Here is a 19,053-nt window from a genome sequence, read left to right as displayed (position 1 = left end):
AGGGGCGAAGCTGAAGTCATATGGATGCCTATAACTTCTGGAAATTTTTTCTGTAGCTTCAGCTTTTCGAGAAATTAGGCAAGCTCGAAACACATCAATGGTGTTTGATAGAATCTGGCATCCCCGTCTTCCTTTGAAAGCCTCATTCTTCATGTTGTGATTGTTGCTGGGTAGGTTGCCGATACCGGATAGGTTACGAAACTTTGGTTTTCATTTACCCTCAAAGTGTTTTTGCTGCCAATTAGCCTTTGAAGAGTCAATCGAACATTTATTCTCCAATGGCAATATAGCATTAACAGTTTGGAATTATTTGGGGCTTCATGTGGACTCCAAGTATCAGGGTCATATTTGAGATCTCGCATAGTGGGTTGGTGGTTGAAATCATATGATTCTGATATAAGACGGTTTATTGGATGACTACTTCCTACTGTAGTATGTTGGCAAATTTGGAAGGCAAGAAATAAAGCAATGTTTGAGGATGTCCAGATGCGGTCGAATGTCATTTGTCAAGCCATTTTCTCGGAAATCCAATCCATTGTGGAGTCAATAATATCAAATACAGGACATAGGCATCAAAGTGCCTCAAAATACAGGGATACATGTAACAAAATACAGAAGGTCTCAAGGCGAGAATCACTCCTACTAAGTCTTTAGCAAAAGTCAAAAGGTCGGGAGATCACTGATGTAAGTGAACTGTACTAGTAAACCTCAACCATCCTTGACAAAAACTACCAAAGTAGACTAAATCACTAGCTAAGTGATTGGCGGAGCTAGCAGTCTCTGCTACTTCAGTAAGATCATTTTCACATTCAGCACTAGGAGTTTCTACCTCATGTCCCTCGTCGAGTATCTTGTCATCCACCACTTATCACACCAAAATAACACACTCAGCCATCATCCCTTTAGTCCGGTCTCTAATTTCATGTACTGCCCTAACAAGTCGACGCTTAACCTCCCGAAACTGCTCACGAAGAGTCTAAGCCTTTTTCTGCTCCTCAAGTACATCCGTCTCCAGTTCATGAATTCTAGCAGTTTGGACATCTACAGTCGCCCTCAGTCCTCGATTATCCTCTCAAACTACCCTAGTTTCCTCGGATAATTGCCTCCGATCATCGATTACTGCTAGCACCACATCGTTAGGGTACGAGTAAGTCCTCCAACAATCACATAAAGGTCTAGTTCGACAAACTGGGGTCCACTGCCAAAGAAGGTCCCAAGACCTCTCTCGATAACGAATCGTTGGAGGTGTCTCAGAGGTGATCCATCTCTATCATTTCCTTCAATGACCTACAATTAACCCACAAGACTAAAGGTTAGGACCTTATGATCACTGGTGCCATTCAAAAATTTAGCTTAAGGTTTATCACGAATTTTTATAACCAAAAGTTCACGACTAAAAACTCTTAACCCTATTCCAGGTATTTCAAACCTAGCGCTCTGATACCAACTGTGATACCCCCACCTCTTCCTAGGACGAACCCTAAGGTGTCAGCGGATTGCCTACCTAATTCTCGTTAGAACTCATGCACTCGTTCAAGCTTAATATAGAGCCACAAACAACCATCGACTTAAATAAGAAGTAGTTAGAATATACAAGCCACAACTTCTAAGGCTAGCAATTACAATTACAATCCACCATACCCAAAATAACAAAATTTAATTACACTTTAAGAATCTCCAATAACATACAAAAGTATACTAGTTTCTACCAAAAGTCGCTAGTCTAGAACCTCCAATTCCACCTCCAAAACCTGTTAAGGAAAACAAACTTAAAGGGATAAGCTAACGCTTAGTGAGGCCAAGAAAACAAGCAAGTAAGCAAGCACGTAGGACTAATTAACTGAATAGCATGTTTGAAAGCATCTTTAACGTGAACTTTCATTTAAGTGCACAAGTAGGAAATAACACACATGGAAGGATACAGGAGCTCTCAGGAGCTATTTCTACGTCTCGACCGCTTCGAGCCATTTGAGGTTGACTCTCCGTCAATTCACGTAGTAACATAACTGTAGTGCTCCACTTACTTCCTCCATCCAACATAACACTCTCTCGGTTCCGGAACCAAACATGCATGAGGTGGCGATACTATTCGATTATGCCAAACGAGATCTCAAAAGATCAAACTATAACATTTTCCAAGGTTCACCAAGCTTCTCGACCAAATCCTTGCCGGCTCAAGTTACAAGGTTAGCCAATGGGTTGGGGTATCCCCAGAAGTATAAGTGGTCAATGAGACATCGTTCCAATGGATTTAGAATTGTTTATGGCTCTGAGTCAGTATGAGAGGCACCTCACACCTGAATTGGGTGTGGTACATGCTTCCGCTCAGAGCTCACGAGTTAAATATGTTCATGTACAAATGCAAGTCATATATATTCATTTAACAAGTATCATGTAATCAGGAGAGAGAGAAAGGACGAGAGCGGTAAAGTACACCTTCGCCTCGACAAGTTCATGTATCATATAGAACTTGTACAAATATCAATTCAATTATAGTAACATTGAACATGCACTTGACACTCACCAAAAGTCAAGGCAAAACAAGAGCAAAGCGAGAAGTCAGATGAGCTCTTTGGCGTTCTCATGACCACCTGAGACATGCACAATTATGATTACCTAGGTACTCGACCAAGGTTATAAAGAAAAACATTTTCTTGCTATCCACTCTCAAGGTCACAAGTCGAGTTAAGTTAAAGGAGTTTTTCTCGCTAAATCATTGAAATAATGCTCAAAGAGAATTCAAAGGGTGTTTTCGATTCAAGTCGTGACAAGAAATCTCAATTCCAAAAAAAAGTATTATATATACTTTTGGCACAAAAATCGAGAAAAGGGTAGATGGTTTTCATCTCTCAAAACTTCTATTCTTATGTCCAAACTTTAGAATATAAAGAGCGTTCATATTTTCCAAACTAATGGAGTCAAAACTCATCCAAAACTCCACTCATTTCATAGTAAATGTCAAGGCTAAAAGTTCCAAGATTTGAGTATAAAACTAGTGAAATTCTCCAAGAATTACTCTGGTTAAAACGTTCCCTTTTTAAAGTTCACTCTCATGAAAATCAAGGGTATAAGACTAGGGGTTAAAATCCATTTCTCAAGTATAAGGTGAGGTGCAATTGTCCAAGAAAGTTAAGCAACTAAGAAGAATCATAAAAAGAGAGGATTAATCCTTTGAAAACTAAGATTCAAAATGAAGGTTTAAAGTTCAAAGAGACCTTGTAACCAACCATAAAATTAAACTTAAAACGAACCAACACTCTCAAAGAAAGGTTGAAAGTGCTTAAAAGAGTACTTTGAAACCAGAAAATTTCCAGTTTGGTGTGACACTATTTGGAAAACTCATATCTCAAGTTCCGTAAGTCCAAAAATTTTAAACTTTATACCATTGGAAATTAGATTCAATGCACTAAAACTCTCTAGAAGACACTTTTCTCATAATCCAATCTGAAGTCATTCAAATTTTGGTTCAAAGTCACTGTGATAGACAGGACAGAGCAAAACAGGCTTGCAATTTTAGTAAAGTTTGGAAATTCGCCAAAATTCGTAAAAATAGAATCAACCCTTGAAATTTATACCACTAATATAACTCCAAATCTAGTTTCAAATGCAACAAACAGAAATTAATTCAGACCTTTCTAAACCAAGATACAACAATTTTAAGAAAGCTGAGTTTTGGAACCTGTTTCACGAAATTTCCAGTTTTGAAGGCTTGGCAGAGTTTCAAAATCTGGTCATAACTAAAGTTACACACCTTAAAATTTAGCGTGGTTTGTGGCGTTGAAAACTAGATTCAAAATTCTACAAATCACTAGAAGGAACTGTCTTAAAATTCGTTTTGCAAGATAGGTGAAATTGAGCTACAATCTGCAGCTAGGACTGTTTCATGTATGAAAGCAGTGAGGAAATTCAGTTATCTTTGCCGGTTCACTACGGCTCATAGGAAACGAATTACGAGGTGCATTTTATACCGATGGAAAGCCCTCAGAGTATAGTTTAAGATGCCATAAACGGCACTGGATTTTAACTCCCAGAAAAAAAATTTATGGGCCAAAATGTGAACACTGGTCGGGTCTCCTGATCAGAAAATTTTTCAGATTTCTTCCTCACTTTAACCCTTCTTTAATACAACCAATTGTAAAGCTTTTTGGGAGATATTTACGACACATAAACACCATTATATAACAAACATTATAGCACCAAAACAACAACAAAATTCGAAATTAACATGAGGGTTTCATCCAACCAAAATTAGGACAGCAAGCATCATCCATGCTTCTAGTTTTCTTTTCCAACTTCCCACTAAAACTAAGCCATAATTTCTCAAAATAAACATCAAACAAGCAAGTAAACACACAATGATCCTCAAGGCCTCTTCCTATAAAGTCACCTCAAGTCCTCTACCTAGTGTCAAGGTTCTTGTGAACCCATCAACAACCCAACAACTAACTAACTATAACTAACTAACTACTAATAGTTGAGAGGAAAAAGATGAGAACTTGGAGGATTACCTTTGCTTCCAAGAATGAAGAACAACTACTAGTATATAAGCTCTTAAATCACCAAAGTTTCTTCCTTGTTCAAGTCACCTTCCAAGCTTGTATGAAGAACCAAGAAAAGAAGCAAATTTGGAGAGTCTTTTTGGAGGAAAATGGAAGACAAGGGGGCTGAAATTTTTGGTAGGAAATGAGAGAGGGGGAGTCGGCCAAGGGAGAGAGGAGGGAGAAAGGTTTTGGGTGATAGATGGGTGATTTGATGGTGTGAAAGAAAGATTGACATAAAGGTGCTTTTGTTCCCAAAAGTCAACAATTGAATAGTGAGCAATTAATGCTCTTAATTGAGTTCAATTTAACTCTGTCACCTCTAATCCCTCAATTAACTTTTCTCAGTCTACTATTAATCATTCTTAATTCTCCAAAATTAATGTACTCTTGGATCGAATTTGTCTCGAAAAACATGCATGCGCTATTCTCGCTAAACAAGCCACAGAAAAATTAAATTCGCTAACGAAACGTTTTAAAAATATAAATGAGACATTGTTCCATACAAATGGATTTAAAATGGATGAAATAAATTATTTGGAGTAAACGGATAAATAAATAAATAAATAAACCAGTAAAATAAAATAAAAGTAAGTAAAATAAAAATTCGGATCCTCACATCATAAGCCTTTATGAGATCTACTTTTACGTCGCACCTTGCTTTGCCATCAATTCTATGATCTCCCCATAAAGTATCATGCATTAACAATATGGTATCCGTTATAGCTCTTCCTTTAAAAAAAGCATTCAATTGCTACTAATTAGATTAGGCAACACCTTCTTCAATTTCTCCATATTAACTTTTGAAAAACACTTATATATAATATTGCTGCAAGAAATGGGTCTATACTCCATAGAAGAGGGATTAGGAACTCTAGGAATCAATGTGATAATAGTGCTGTTCAAAAGAGGATACATATAATTTTCTCCAAAACAATAAGTCACAGCTTTGACAAACTCATCCATGACTACTTCCCAGTTTTGAGTAAAGAATTTTAATGAATATCCATCCGGATCAAGAACTTTAGTTGTCTTCATAGAAAATAGAGCCAGTTCTATTTCTTTAGCTTCAATAGGTTTTTGTAGATCTTCAACATGCTCAGGTGTAAGTGTTTTTTTAATCAAATGGTGTATCCTAGCCTTCTGCTGAGTTGTAAACACATTTGCTTTAGCAAACAAAGATTTGTAGATCTGAGTTGCAATTTGTTTTACCTCCTCATTATCATCCACCTTCCTACCATTTGCATCTAGTAAGGATGTGATTCTATTTCTTGCCAGATGGACTTTTACTTTCTTATGAAAGAATCTTGTATTTCTATCTCCAGCCAGCAACCATATACATCTAGCTTTATCTTTATAAAACGCCTCCTCAGCCAGCAATAATTCTGAATATATATTCATTGGAACCTTTTCTACATTCTGTAACTAGTTGTCAAAAGGATTATGCAATCCTCTGAAGACAATCAAGAACTTGCTTTGCTTGTTGTGCTTTGTCACTAATGTTACCATACACTTCCTTGTTTAGTTGTTTCAAGGCCCCTTTCAAGCTTTTCAGTTTTAAACATAGACATCTCATAGGATTCCCATCAACTTCAGATTGCCAAGCATCACATAAAATCTGCACAACATCCTTATGCTTCATCCACTAGCTATGAAATTTAAATGGTTTAGTCCTTGAACCAAAGTTTGTTTGATGGTAACCATACCAGGATTATGATCAGATACACAGGCTCCAAAAATTCAGCTTCCATGCTGCTAAACATAGACAACCAATGCTCATTACATAAAATTCTGTCCAACTTGCAATACATTCTGTCCTCACATTGTCTACCATTGCACCACATAAGTAGACAACCTTTATATGGCACATCATTAGCATCTATTTGCTGCAAGAACTCCTCAGACTCCGCTATTGCCACCCTGTCTCGATCACCACTACCCACATTTTCGTAGTCATATTGTATAACATTCATATCCCCTTCAATGTTAGTAAGTTACTTAATTCTTCCAAGTTCAGTCCAGAGTTCTCTTCTATCCACACTGTCAATCTTGGCATATATGAAGGAAAGGAAAAACCTCTTTTCCAAACTAGGTGTTCAATATAACTAGTGATAACTTGCTGATGAATATTAACTGAAGTTACTTGAACTTTTGAAGGGTCCCAACAAAACAAGACTTCTCCCTACTCTTTGCAGCTTAGTGTGATGAATACAATCCCAATTTATAAAACAACTATTATAGATAGTATCAAAGTTCCTAGCTATCACTTTATTCACCACTATACCCAATATGTCAGGATGTATATTATTTACAGTTTTCTTTACTGAAACTTGCTTATGAGGCTGATTTAATCCTCTAATATCCCAAAAGATAATATTCACACTAAGTTTTGGGGACAGGAGGCTTACCCTTGCTCTGGCCTCCAATTACTCTCCCAATTGCACCTTTTCTTCCTCCTTTGCCTTTCCTACCTTTCAGCTCCTCCATTGCACACATAGAAGTATCAGCTAAGGAAGAAAAAGAATTTGTGTTATCCATCAATAAGGAATTCGCACTACTCATTAACACCTATTGCTTGTATTTTCACATTCATTTAGATTGATCTCAATGGATGATTTGCCAATAACCATGTCCTGCTCCACAATGGCAGCAATTACCGTTCTTATATTATAGCTGAACGTAAAATCAAATTCAAAAGAGAGAGTGATAGGAGAGGTTACCCTTTTCATATAAACTCCAACTCTCCATCTTACTCCCATGGTTCGAAGTCTCGGCCGAGACCGAGACGACTCGGCCGAGTCGTCACCGTCTCGGCCCCTGGCGATACGATACCGTGACGAAACGATACCGAAATACTTGACTCGCCGAGAAATCGGCCGAGTCGTCACCGCGACGGATTGACTCGACGAGTCACACCGAGTCACTCCGAGTTATCCCGAGTCAAGACAAGAAATTAGCCGAGTCACACCGTGACGGATTGACTTGGCCGTTTTTTTTACTATTTTTTAATTATTTTTATTTAGCATACTTTTTTATATTATTATCAATTTTTAGAATATTAAATACTTTAAAATTTGCGTCTCACCGAAACCGCGACCGATATGCCGAGACCGATGTGGAACGTTCCGGGCCGCGACCGCAACCGCGACCGCGACTTTGAACCATGCTTACTCCTAAGCTCTTCATCCAAATCTAGTTGCTAGTATGAGAGCAGTTGAACTAAACTACACTACTCTATTCTACTGCTAAACCAACAACTAGGAGCTTGTAGCTTAAGAGCTATATATACTACACTACCAAGCTCTCTAACTTATGCTCAAATAAAAAATACAACTCCTACTTATAGAGAAATCTTCAAGCCTCTTTACATCTTTCTCCAATATGAACTCTTGACAAAAGTTGCTTCAAAAGTCAGGATTTTGGCTTCAAAGAATCTTCAAGTATTGGGGTGGTAAAATATATTGTTGAAACTTCTTGAACATGTTCATCCAGCCACCAATAGGTCCCGTCAACTTTTCTTTGCAAGTTAGAAAATATATGCCAAAAGAAATAAAGTTGCATAAGTTGTGCAACTTGCATGAAACCTTTTCGGTTGAGAATCCCCCGCTCGAAACCGGGCCTTGCAAGAACTAGTTTTGCTTCGACAAAAGTTTTGCCCAGAATCACCAACTCCAATTGGCTCTTGTCATGAACTAGTTTCTTCACCTGTTTTATGAACCTTCTCAAATATTTCTTGCTTTCTTCATTTTATCATCATTTATACTTCATGTCGACTTCCCAAATGTGCTTTAATCATCAAGAATTGTTCAATTAACCTATTGCTTACCTTCATTTGATGAGTTAATCATTAAAACCTACAAAATATGAAGTTTTCACCACTTAGTGGCATAAAAATGCAACTTTCTCATTTTAACCACAAAATGCAACTTTTGACTATAAATATAATTGTTTAATTATAAATTATCTGAAAAAACATTAAAACACATATAAATGACTACTCAAAAAGTACATAAAGTAATCACTTATCTGACAGGGGAAAACATCTCGAGAGAGTCCACCAAAGAATCCAATATGTAAGTCAGGAACCCAACTTTGACCCAAAAGTTGAAGTCTTAGGTCTTTGATCCTTACTTATATATTAACTGCTTTTTTTCCACCTCTCGGACCAATGTGGGACATAATCTTTTACTCATGAACCTAACATTATCATATATCGTTCCTGTCATATAAATGTGGACAAATCATCATGGACAAAGACATGGAAATTTTGTTAGCCCAAATATTCAAAATCGACATGTCCAGCTCATTGGTGGATGCGTCCTTGCTTTTATACATGGGTACAAGTCGATTGTGGGGAATAATATTATCTATTTTGAAAGGTTTGACTTACACTAATGCTTCTCAGGGTTATGAAACATAAGTAGTCACCGATACAAATCACCTTCGATAAAATTTCTTACATGCTTATTGTGGTCAGACATCAACTTTTGTGATTTTTTCTGTTTAAAGAAAACATTAATAAAGAACAAGATGTATGGTTGTAGCTTGTTAATCTGCTCCATTTTAATAGCAATGGCTATTTTTAGAATTTGTTGTGAGAAATTTCATGGGTCACCTCCTTGTGACACAGTTAAATAAGAAATAGGTAGCAGCAATATTATTCTAAACCATTTGTGCAGAAAGCGCAGTTCAAACGAAGACATTTGTCATGTTAGGAAAATAAGTGAGGTAGCCAACAGACTTCCTGGTCACTACACGCCACTCTACGCCCCATCAAACCTACTTAGGTCTTGAATTAAAGGTCACTCCAAAATTGATTATCAACATTCGTAAAGATCTAAAACTTTTGGGGACCTAAAAATCCTCATTGGTAGATCAATAGAGTTACCGGAATCCATGGAGAAGGTAAAGCGGTGGAAGTGATTTAGAAGGTATACCCAAAAATCCAAATTTTCCTACTAGCACTTTCCATATGTGCACAAAACAAAACTCAAAGATTTAGAAAAGTTTTGAAATCCAATTTTTTTAATTAAAAATACATTACTCAAATTTTTAAAAAAATGATGACGTGGCATTTCGTGCTTGAACATGTACATAAGAGGTGATACACCAGTGATCTAAAAATCAGTGATACATGTCATTACTCTCCATTTTAATGCCTTACAATTTGAATGTCTATTCAGCTTTCGCATAAAATGTAACCAAAAACTATTCAGCTTTATGCGAATTTTCTACAATTTCTTCTTGTAGTGGTTTAGGATGAAACTGAAATAATAATAATATGTGTTATAGTTGCCTGACTTGTTAATGCTATCTGTGCATCGTTGTTTTTGTTGCACATTTTGCGTGTACTTCTTGGATAGTTCTTTTGGCATTTGGTGAGGGTTGACAATAGTTCCTTGGTCCTTCTGCCACTTGTGGAGAACGCCATTATACGAAGAGTTTAGAATTTGGTACTTTTCCAATTTTTTTCCTCTCTTGGAACTTTTACTTTGATACTTTTCCAGTTGTTTCCACAAGCTGCTTGCAGAGAAGATAATCTAGTCTATGCATGTGGAATCTGCTAATGAGAATGGTGGCCTTTGTGATCAAGACAGCATCACATAGAGAATCTTTTTCTAACCCAATTTCCAGAGTCTGAAGAAGCTGAACCTGGTCAGAATTATATAGCAGATGAAAAAAATAAGAATATTATCTACCATAGATGTCTAAAGCAGCAGATACCGATCCAGTATAATCTACCCTCCCTCCACTCGTATCCCTTTTCATCTTCGAATTGCAATATCAAACAGCTAAGATTAATAGCAATATTGTAGATAAAAGCTCAGAAGGATTCAAAACTGGATTTAGCTTTATAGTAATTAATTAGATTACTAGTTTTTTTTTGGGGTAATGGCTAGGCTATATGTACACATATGTAAGGGAAGAATGTCAGATTTTTTACAACGTCCAAAAGTACAAATAAGGCAGTAATGGCAGCATCAAGTTGAAAATGACAGATCAAAGGGAATAAATAGGAAGTACTGAATGCAAAAGAAAAGATTGAAGAAAGGCACCACTCAAGTTCTATTGTTTAGCACTCTTTTCATTTGGTCCCATATCACGACTAGGTTCATTCAGGTACAAGATGAAAAGCATAAAATGCTTATAGAACGAAAAGCATCTAAAAAAAAAATTGCTATCAGTGCACTGACCACATATACAAACCATCAAGAAAGAAGCTCTATAAATAGCAGCATCGAAGCAGATCAAAAGCATAGGATGAATTAACAAAGCATCAGATGTCCTCTAGAGTTCCCTCGAACACTTCACTTGGGGGGACATGTTTCTTTCTTTGACTCAATTAGGGCCAAAGAACTTTGCCTACTGAAGTGTTTGGGGGAACTCCTGAGTCCATTTGATACGTAATAAATAAGATTCCAGATTTTTGTTGTTGTCTTCAAATTTCTTCATAGCTGGTGAGCTTAGGTGAGCATTAGGATTGCAAAAGGTAGTTATTCAAGCTAGTTGCTTATATGTTTTCTTACAGTTTCTTTGAGTTTACTTATGTAGGTTTATGCCTTCTTTCATGGTAGAGATGAGTTGCATGAAGCAAACTACATAAAGAAAAGAATAAGGAACTTCAATTAGCAAATGCCCTGTAAATTACTGGTTCAAATTACTTATAGCCTATGCTCATTGTTAGTTTCATGCTGGTATTATATAACATGTCTAGTTTCTAGCTAATGCTTTAGATGAATTAGGATGGCCTTCGGAGATAATATCCAGAAAGAAACGGAGGAAAAATACATAAAATTGTTTCAGTACTGTGCAACAACTACCATCGGTTTGAAGCTTATGTAGAGTTTGCTGGAACTATAAGAAGTCTCAGTTAGTGTTGCTCAAAAATCAAGATAAAAGTGTTTTTTCTTTTGTTGCAATTCCTTTCAATTTGGCTTACAAATCCAACCCCCCTCCCCCCAAAGGTTTCATAGGATATTGGCAAGGTTACAATAGCAATATGTAGTAAAAAGGGAATTGCAAGATTGATAATGGTGGTTAAGAGTAAAGATACTCAAGCATGTTGCAGCTTTAACGTTTCCATTAATTGTACATGATAAATAGTGCATACTGCCATCGACAAAATGTTTTTGTGCATAGATTTTCATAAATTTGTATAAATGGTTTAACAAATAGATAAGTAAAACTACATAATCACTTTTTAAAGATAAAAGTCGTGTACTTTTATTTTCAATTATGTAGTTCGATTTCAGGATGCATGACTAAAGTTAGTAGTGTTATACTATTTACATTCGTATGTTGGTTGCCTAATGATCATGTCTATATTTTGAATCCATTTTCTCGATACCACATTTATGACTTAACACTATTACACTATACAGACTATTCAGTTTGAAGTTACAAGCCAAATAAAAATATAAGTACCAAACTATCCTTCAAGGATTGCACCCCTATCATGGAGAAGTTAAAGAGGAAAATAGAAGGATGAAGCAATAAACTATCGACTTACGTTGGTCGGTTGCTATTGGTGAAGTCAGTGTTGCTTGGTGTTTAGCTCTATTGGAGTAGCTATTCCTATTATCACAAGCTGTCATTAAGAGGATTGAAGCTATGCTTACTGCATTCTTATGGAAAGGAGTAGATTCTATCAAGAATGGGATCAAAGTATGCTGGAAGGAAATGAGCAAACCTATCAAACAAGGAGGGCTAGGACTACCTAATTTAACTAATTGGAATAAGGCTTTATTGTTTAAGCATATTTGAAACATAGCACTTAAAAAGGATTCTCTTTCGATTGCTTGGGTTCACACTGTGAAATTCAAAAAATAAATGTTTCTAGTCTATTTCATTGCCTCAATTTTGTTCTTGGATTTGGCATAAACTTCTTTGGATCAGACTTATTACACAGCCTTTTATTGTCTCAGTGATCAAAAGTGTAGAAAATACTTATTTCTGGTATGATAACTGGTGCCATAGAGGGCCATTGTTGACAGCTTATGGGCCCAATATGGTGCCATATTTTGGAAGTACGCTACAGGCTAAGGTTTCTTTTATCATTGAAAATAGAGAGTGAAAGATCCCCACTGGTAGGAGGAGAACGGATGAAATAGATGATTTTGCACAATTTCTTCCTTCTAGACAGTCATTAAGTGAGGGAATGTCAGATATAGTGAAACGGCTGCCCAGTAACTCAGGTTTGTTCTCTATCAGATATGCAAATGAAGTGTTGAATCATTTCACTGCTGAGGTCTATTGGCATCATCTTGTATGGTTCAAAAAATATATCCCAAAACATTCATTTATCCTATGGTTGTTGTGTGAGAACAGATTAAGCATAAAGGATAGGTTGGTTAAGTGGGGCATTATGACTGAAATGAAATGTGTATTATTATTATTATTTTTTTGACAAACGATACCAATTTTATAGATATTAACACTTGATAACACAAGGGCTAATTACAAAAAGGGGTAACTATCCCCATATCCTTTCTAGCTAACACTGATAGCCAAGATGGGAATGAACCTTCCCATTCAATAATCCTAACCGCGTTGACTGCAAATTGAGCCATAGCATGGCTACAACCATTAGCAGTCCTGGGAGCAAACAAAAACAAACAGCATTCAAAACTCTTCTTTAGGTCCTCAATGTCTTCCAGGATTGTTTGTAGTTTACATTCTTGCACATTGCCGAACTTGATTTCATCAATGATTTTTCCTCAATGAAATGTGTATTATGCTATACTAGAAATGAATCTTGTAATCATCTCTTTTTTCAATGTAAGTATACAGCTTATATTTGGTCAAGAATACATCAATACTGCTTGCAATATCGAGGGACTTATGAATGGAATACTGAAGTTGAATGGCTCAGTTGTCATTGGAAGAAAGAATGCTTTATAAACACAGTAAAGAAGTTGGCACTACGAGCAGCTGTATATTATATATGGAATGAGAGAAATTATAGGGTGTTCCAATATAAAGCCTCTGATGCTGAAGCTATTGTACGCAGAGTGCTAAAGGAGATTCACAGCTATGTGGTAGAATGGAAGAATGTATCGAGTACAAGGGACAAATGGTTATTTTACCTTAGTTGGTATTTTTCCTAAGAGATTTTCCTTAAATGTTGACGGCATAATCGGAGTTTAGTTCATTAGCAGTACTATAGTATAGCTTAATTGGTTGTAGCCGTAACTTTGTGGAGCAGATTCCTTTGCACTTATGTACATTCATGTTCTATTAAATAAAATCCCTTTTTACATGTATATATATATATATATATATACATATGTATGTATGTATAAGGCTCAAGAGAATTAAACTTACAAATGCACCCTACAAACCATTCTCCTTTTCATGTACTCCATCTATTCGTATAACTCACGATTTCCTATGATATTTATTAGACACGTACATTGGTTTTCCAAAGTCTTTGAACCAAGATTGTGACAAACAAACATAAACCTTAATTTCATCAATTATTCAAAATTCACACAAATGTTCATATCTTAGTTTCAATCCACATTTATGCACACAAATACAAATGTTGGCTCTGTCATTCAATACTGTGATTACAAGAAATACGGCCCGTAACAATCTACTTTGAATGATAAACTCTTATGAATAGGAATAAAACTAACATCTTTTTTCATAGAAATTACTTTTAAATAGGAATTACTTTTAAAATTTTAAGAATGCTAAGTGAAATTATTAGAAGCCTCTGAAATTATCCCATAAGGAAAATAAGTAAGGTAGCCAACAGACATCCTGGTTACTACGCACCACACTACGCCCCATCACACCTATATTTGGTCTTGAATTGAATGGCATTCCAAAATTGATTATCAACATTTGTAAAGATGTAGATATACCATAACTAGATACCAACGCCAAGGCAATCGAGAATCTAAAACTCTTGGAGACCTAACAAATCCTCATTGGTAGATCAATGCGCTGATCAGGAAAAATAATTACGTGCGTAACATTTCTAAATTTCAGGTCAGGAGAAAAACTACGTGAAAATTTTTCTTTTCGATACATGTGATGAAGGCTACATGCATTTAGAAATTTTCAAGAACTCCAATAAAGTGAAAACATGTATGGTCGTAATGGGCTATTGAAAGCTGAAAGTATCATAATCTGGATAATAATTTAGGGGCAAATTCCTCATATTTCCCTTGTAGTTTAGCATTTTTTAAGATATACCCCTTATGGTTCAAAAAAGTCCACTTGTACCCTATGTGCTTTGAATTTAAGTAGGAAAACATGGAAGCAGACTTCACTAGCGGAGATTTCACTGTAAGCATTTCAATAGTGCAATTAGTTACTTGATTCTAATGACGTGAAGACTTAATAATATTTTTCCTCCACAAATACCTCCAAATTAACATTTGCAATCTTTAAAAAGTTTCAAATCATCACTTTTAGAGTATTTGAACCTTCTATACAATAAAAAATGGTTGATATATTTTTATTATAAAGTGCAAATGTTCATCTGAGGGTATTTTCGAAAGAAAACATTATTTTAGTTTATCATCACTAGAAACAAGTAATCAGTTAGACTATTGGATTGTGTAAAGTTAAATTTTCACTAGTAGAGTCTATTTCTGCAATACAACAAAAATGGTCTTTCCTCACATTCCTATAAGGACACTTGCTGGTTTGTGTCATTATAGCACTCCTATCATGATACTTATTACCAACTCAATAATATATACTCTAATTTTTTTTAATTTTATCAGATATAAAAATAATAATGTGCCTTTAGACTACCTAACATGACACTTAAGAAAATGTGAGATGTACAAAAAAAAAAAGAAAGACACAAAACGGCATCGTTTGATTTTGGCAGAAGATTCATTTGCTTAAAATACTCAAAATTTTCATTCTGCCGGCCAAAACACTTAGTCAAAACACTTGCTCAAAATTTTCATTTTCCGGCTCCACCATTTCCAGCCCCCCTTCCCCCTCTCTCTGTCTCTGTTGTTAGATTCCAACATAGTTGGTGGGAAAAATGGGTAGCAGCCAGGCAGCAGTTTCGTTCTGACGTAGTTGGTTTGGGTATCGGCGCCACCGTCCTCAACTCCTCCCTCTACATTGTCGACGGAGGGCAGCGGGCTGTCCTCTTCGACCGGTTCCACGGTGTCATCGATGACACCATTGGAGAGGGTACTCACTTCCTCATCCCCTGGCTCCAGAAGCCCTTCATCTTTGACATCCGTACCCGTCCCCACACGATTCCGATTACGATTAGCCCCACCTTCATCTTCATCATTAGGATCTTCCAAGCATCGAAGCCTGTGATTGGAGCTCCGATTTCCATAAAGCTTCAACCGTGGCTCCCTCAGGCAGCCAACAGCAGCATCAGCAACAAAATCTCTCTCGAAGGAAACCCGCTTTCGGGTCATCGTCTTCTTCTTCTTCGAATTCGGCTCAACAAATTTCTCCCCCGACTCGAATAGTTTATCGAGAATCGTCTTCCAAGTCCGATCTCAGTTTGCTCTTTTGGCAAACTACCTGGTTCATTGGCTTACTTTTACTAATGGCAATCTCGTTTTTCGGTCTCGCCATTTTCCTTTTTCTTACCCTTGACTCTGATTTCATCTCTTCCCCCGTCTCTGCAGCTTCCGAAGGCGTCCAGGTAAACCGAAAGCCCACTTACTACTTCAAATTTGTGGTTTTTGCGTTCCTGTAGTTGCACAGATATGCGGTGCATCTTTGTGTGTGTGCTTTTCCCCCTATTTGTTGAAACTGTACGTGAAAAGTTGTTTTATAGTTATTTTTGGTTCAAAATTTTGACCAAGTTTGTGCTATTATAGGCATGTGATGGTTATAAATTCTAGCGCTTCAGAGGTTTCTAAGCTAAAAAAGGACAGGGAAAGAGGAAATGGAGTTGTTTGTGTAGAATTAGTAATAGCCTTCGACATGTTTGATGAAATGCCTCGATAATCTTTGTTAAAAATCTAGCTGGGTGTCAGTTAAAAATTGCAATTTGGATTTTTAAAGAGCTGATTTATGAATTAAATTTGATTTTTTTTCCTGTTTTATAGTTTGACGTTTCTGTTGTGTGGCGAAAATAAAAAATGGTGTATGATGCTTTGAGTTCTAATAGTTGTATAATGGGGCTTTGTGCTAAGTCATTCTTATTTTGTTCGGCATCTGTGATTTTGATAGATTACTTATGGGTCAGTGATCAAGTTGATGCATGAGAGAACAAAGTTTAGGCTGCATTCGCATGATGAACCATATGGCTCTGGTAGTGGGCAGCAGTCCGTCACTGGTTTTCCCAACGTTGATGACTCAAACAGCTATTGGGTATGTTTCTTTTTCTAGTATCTATTTTTTTCTAGATCATCATAATTTTCTAAGGTTAGGTATGATTAAACTTGGCTTGCAGATTGTTAGACCTGTATCAGATACCAATGCCCAACAAGGGGATACAATCAAAGGTGGTACCATCATCAGACTGCAACACATGAGGACCAGAAAATGGTTACATAGCCACTTGCTAAATGTAAGTCTTACTATGATGCCTATTGCTGTTATGCCTTATGCAATTAATCTTCTTATCAGTAAATAGCATGTAATGGGTAAAAACCACTATGCCTTATGAACTTGTGTTGATAGTTACTAGGCCACTCACAGCCTGTCTATCAGCTTCTGAAACCGTGATACTTCTCTTTCTTGTGACAGATTCATAACTGATTCTACAATAATGTACTTCCTTGGTTCCGGGTAAGCATTCTGGTTTGTGTTTTCTTGCTAGTGCTCAACATTTGTGTAGATGACAGTAGATTGTTAGAAGAAAATTTTCTTTCCTGATAGGGTCCTTGAGACTATTTGCATTAAAAACCATGAAAACATTATTAATTGTTCCGTATATACTCCTTTATCTTTCCATTTCCTTGGTCCTGCAGTCTTGTGTTGTCAAAATCATGCTTATATCTTGTTCTTCCTCTGTTTTGCAGTAGCATTTGATAGAAGAACTTTCAGCCTACAAGATACAAGTGAGCTGTTGAGAGTCGATTGACTTTCTTGATGTGTAATTCATGTCACGTAAATGAACGCTAGTTACGCTTTTAGCTCCTTCTCATTAGCTTACCATTTGTCAGGTATGTCTGGATATCTGTACGGACTTCTTGTGGCCATTTACCTTACTAGTCATGTGCTCTTCTGTTATTTATGAATCATTCCTGTGAATCTTTTCATGTATGAAACATGATGACAAATCTACTCTCGCTTATGGGAGTTGGCATTTTCAGTTCTCATAATCACGGTGCTGCTCAAGTTTGATGTTTCTAGATTTTTGCATCATAGCATATTTTCTTATATGCATTTTGTTCTTTGGGATAATTTTACAAGTCCTTTGGGCTTCTGATCAAAAACTTGACGGGTTTTTACTTTAAGTGCAAGTTTAATTCCGATTTTACACCCGTTGGACTGCAAGTATACAGGTCGCAATTGTAGTACAAGATGTGTATCGGGTCGATCCCACGAGGAGCAATTTAAACAATTACTAAGCCCTTGTTCTCTCTATTATTTAGACTTACAATTAATTTTGAGCAGAGAAAGTCTAATGCTGTAATCTACAAATCTGATATACAAATCTAGTTTAACAAATGCTGAATGCAAATAGAGAAATTTCACTTAATGAAGATTCTAGGGATGTAGATTCCACTTATGGCATAAACTACACAAATGAATGGATTTACTTCTTGCTATTATTCTTGCTTAACCAGAGATTTATTTCCAAGATTACCAAGTCTCATTTTCATGATGAAATGGCCTAGAGCAATATAGATTTCCCTATTTTCATGGTGAAATACTACTACTACTCCGTTTTATTTCATGAAATGCTCAATAATCCACTTAAGTGTATCTCTATTTTCATGAACATACAACTCAAACTCTACTCATGTGTTTCAATTGTTATTACCAATTCTCATTGAATAATAACACTATAAACATGCTATTGGTGATCAATCAATAACAAGTGATAACAGCTACACAAGTAGACAAGTTAATACAAGATATAACAAGTGTAAATCACATTCAATTAGTATTATTTAGCCATAAGTTTCATCTACTCCCTAGATAAAGGAGTTTAGCTACTCATGAATGATTTAACAATCAAACTCACAAGTTTATTAATGCAAAACATCATAAAGTACAAGTATAAGAAAGATAAAAGAAAGCTTAGCCAATTGAAGGTAAAGCTCTCCAATTCCTGCTATGTTCTTGTACAAGATGGTTACCAGTGAAAAACCAAAATGCTTCTCTAAGAACTCTTAACTAGAGAGAAAACTTGTTGCAAGAAGGAAAACTAGCTACGTATGGTGATCCCTTGTGTTTCTGCATAAAAGGTGGTAGAAAATTCCATTTCTCTCACTTCATAATTTCCTCCACTTAGATTTTGTAAAAAGAAGTCAAAGATATGATGTTCCTTTTGTCCACACTCATTTGGTCTTCTCTTTTATTGCAGAAGCATGTGCACCGAATTCCCTTGCATCTTATAGCT

General features: G+C 36.3%; 1 protein-coding gene across 1 annotated transcript; it reads left to right on the top strand.

Annotated features, from left to right (window-relative positions):
• The first annotated feature begins 16,067 nt into the window (after positions 1 to 16,067).
• LOC113757808 (stromal cell-derived factor 2-like protein) lies at positions 16,068 to 17,207 on the top strand. The gene is made up of 4 exons (XM_027300923.1): positions 16,068 to 16,176; positions 16,710 to 16,850; positions 16,933 to 17,049; positions 17,163 to 17,207. Exons 1-4 carry the CDS (start codon positions 16,078 to 16,080, stop codon positions 17,205 to 17,207), a joined length of 402 nt encoding a protein of 133 aa, XP_027156724.1. The 5' UTR covers positions 16,068 to 16,077.
• The last annotated feature ends 1,846 nt before the right edge of the window (positions 17,208 to 19,053 follow it).

Source organism: Coffea eugenioides, unplaced genomic scaffold (genome assembly GCF_003713205.1).
Source record: "Coffea eugenioides isolate CCC68of unplaced genomic scaffold, Ceug_1.0 ScVebR1_3333;HRSCAF=4530, whole genome shotgun sequence".
NCBI classification, from domain to species: domain Eukaryota; kingdom Viridiplantae; phylum Streptophyta; class Magnoliopsida; order Gentianales; family Rubiaceae; genus Coffea; species Coffea eugenioides.
The sequence above is the reverse complement of the archived record's forward strand: the minus strand, read 5'-3'. Positions and strand labels throughout refer to the sequence as shown.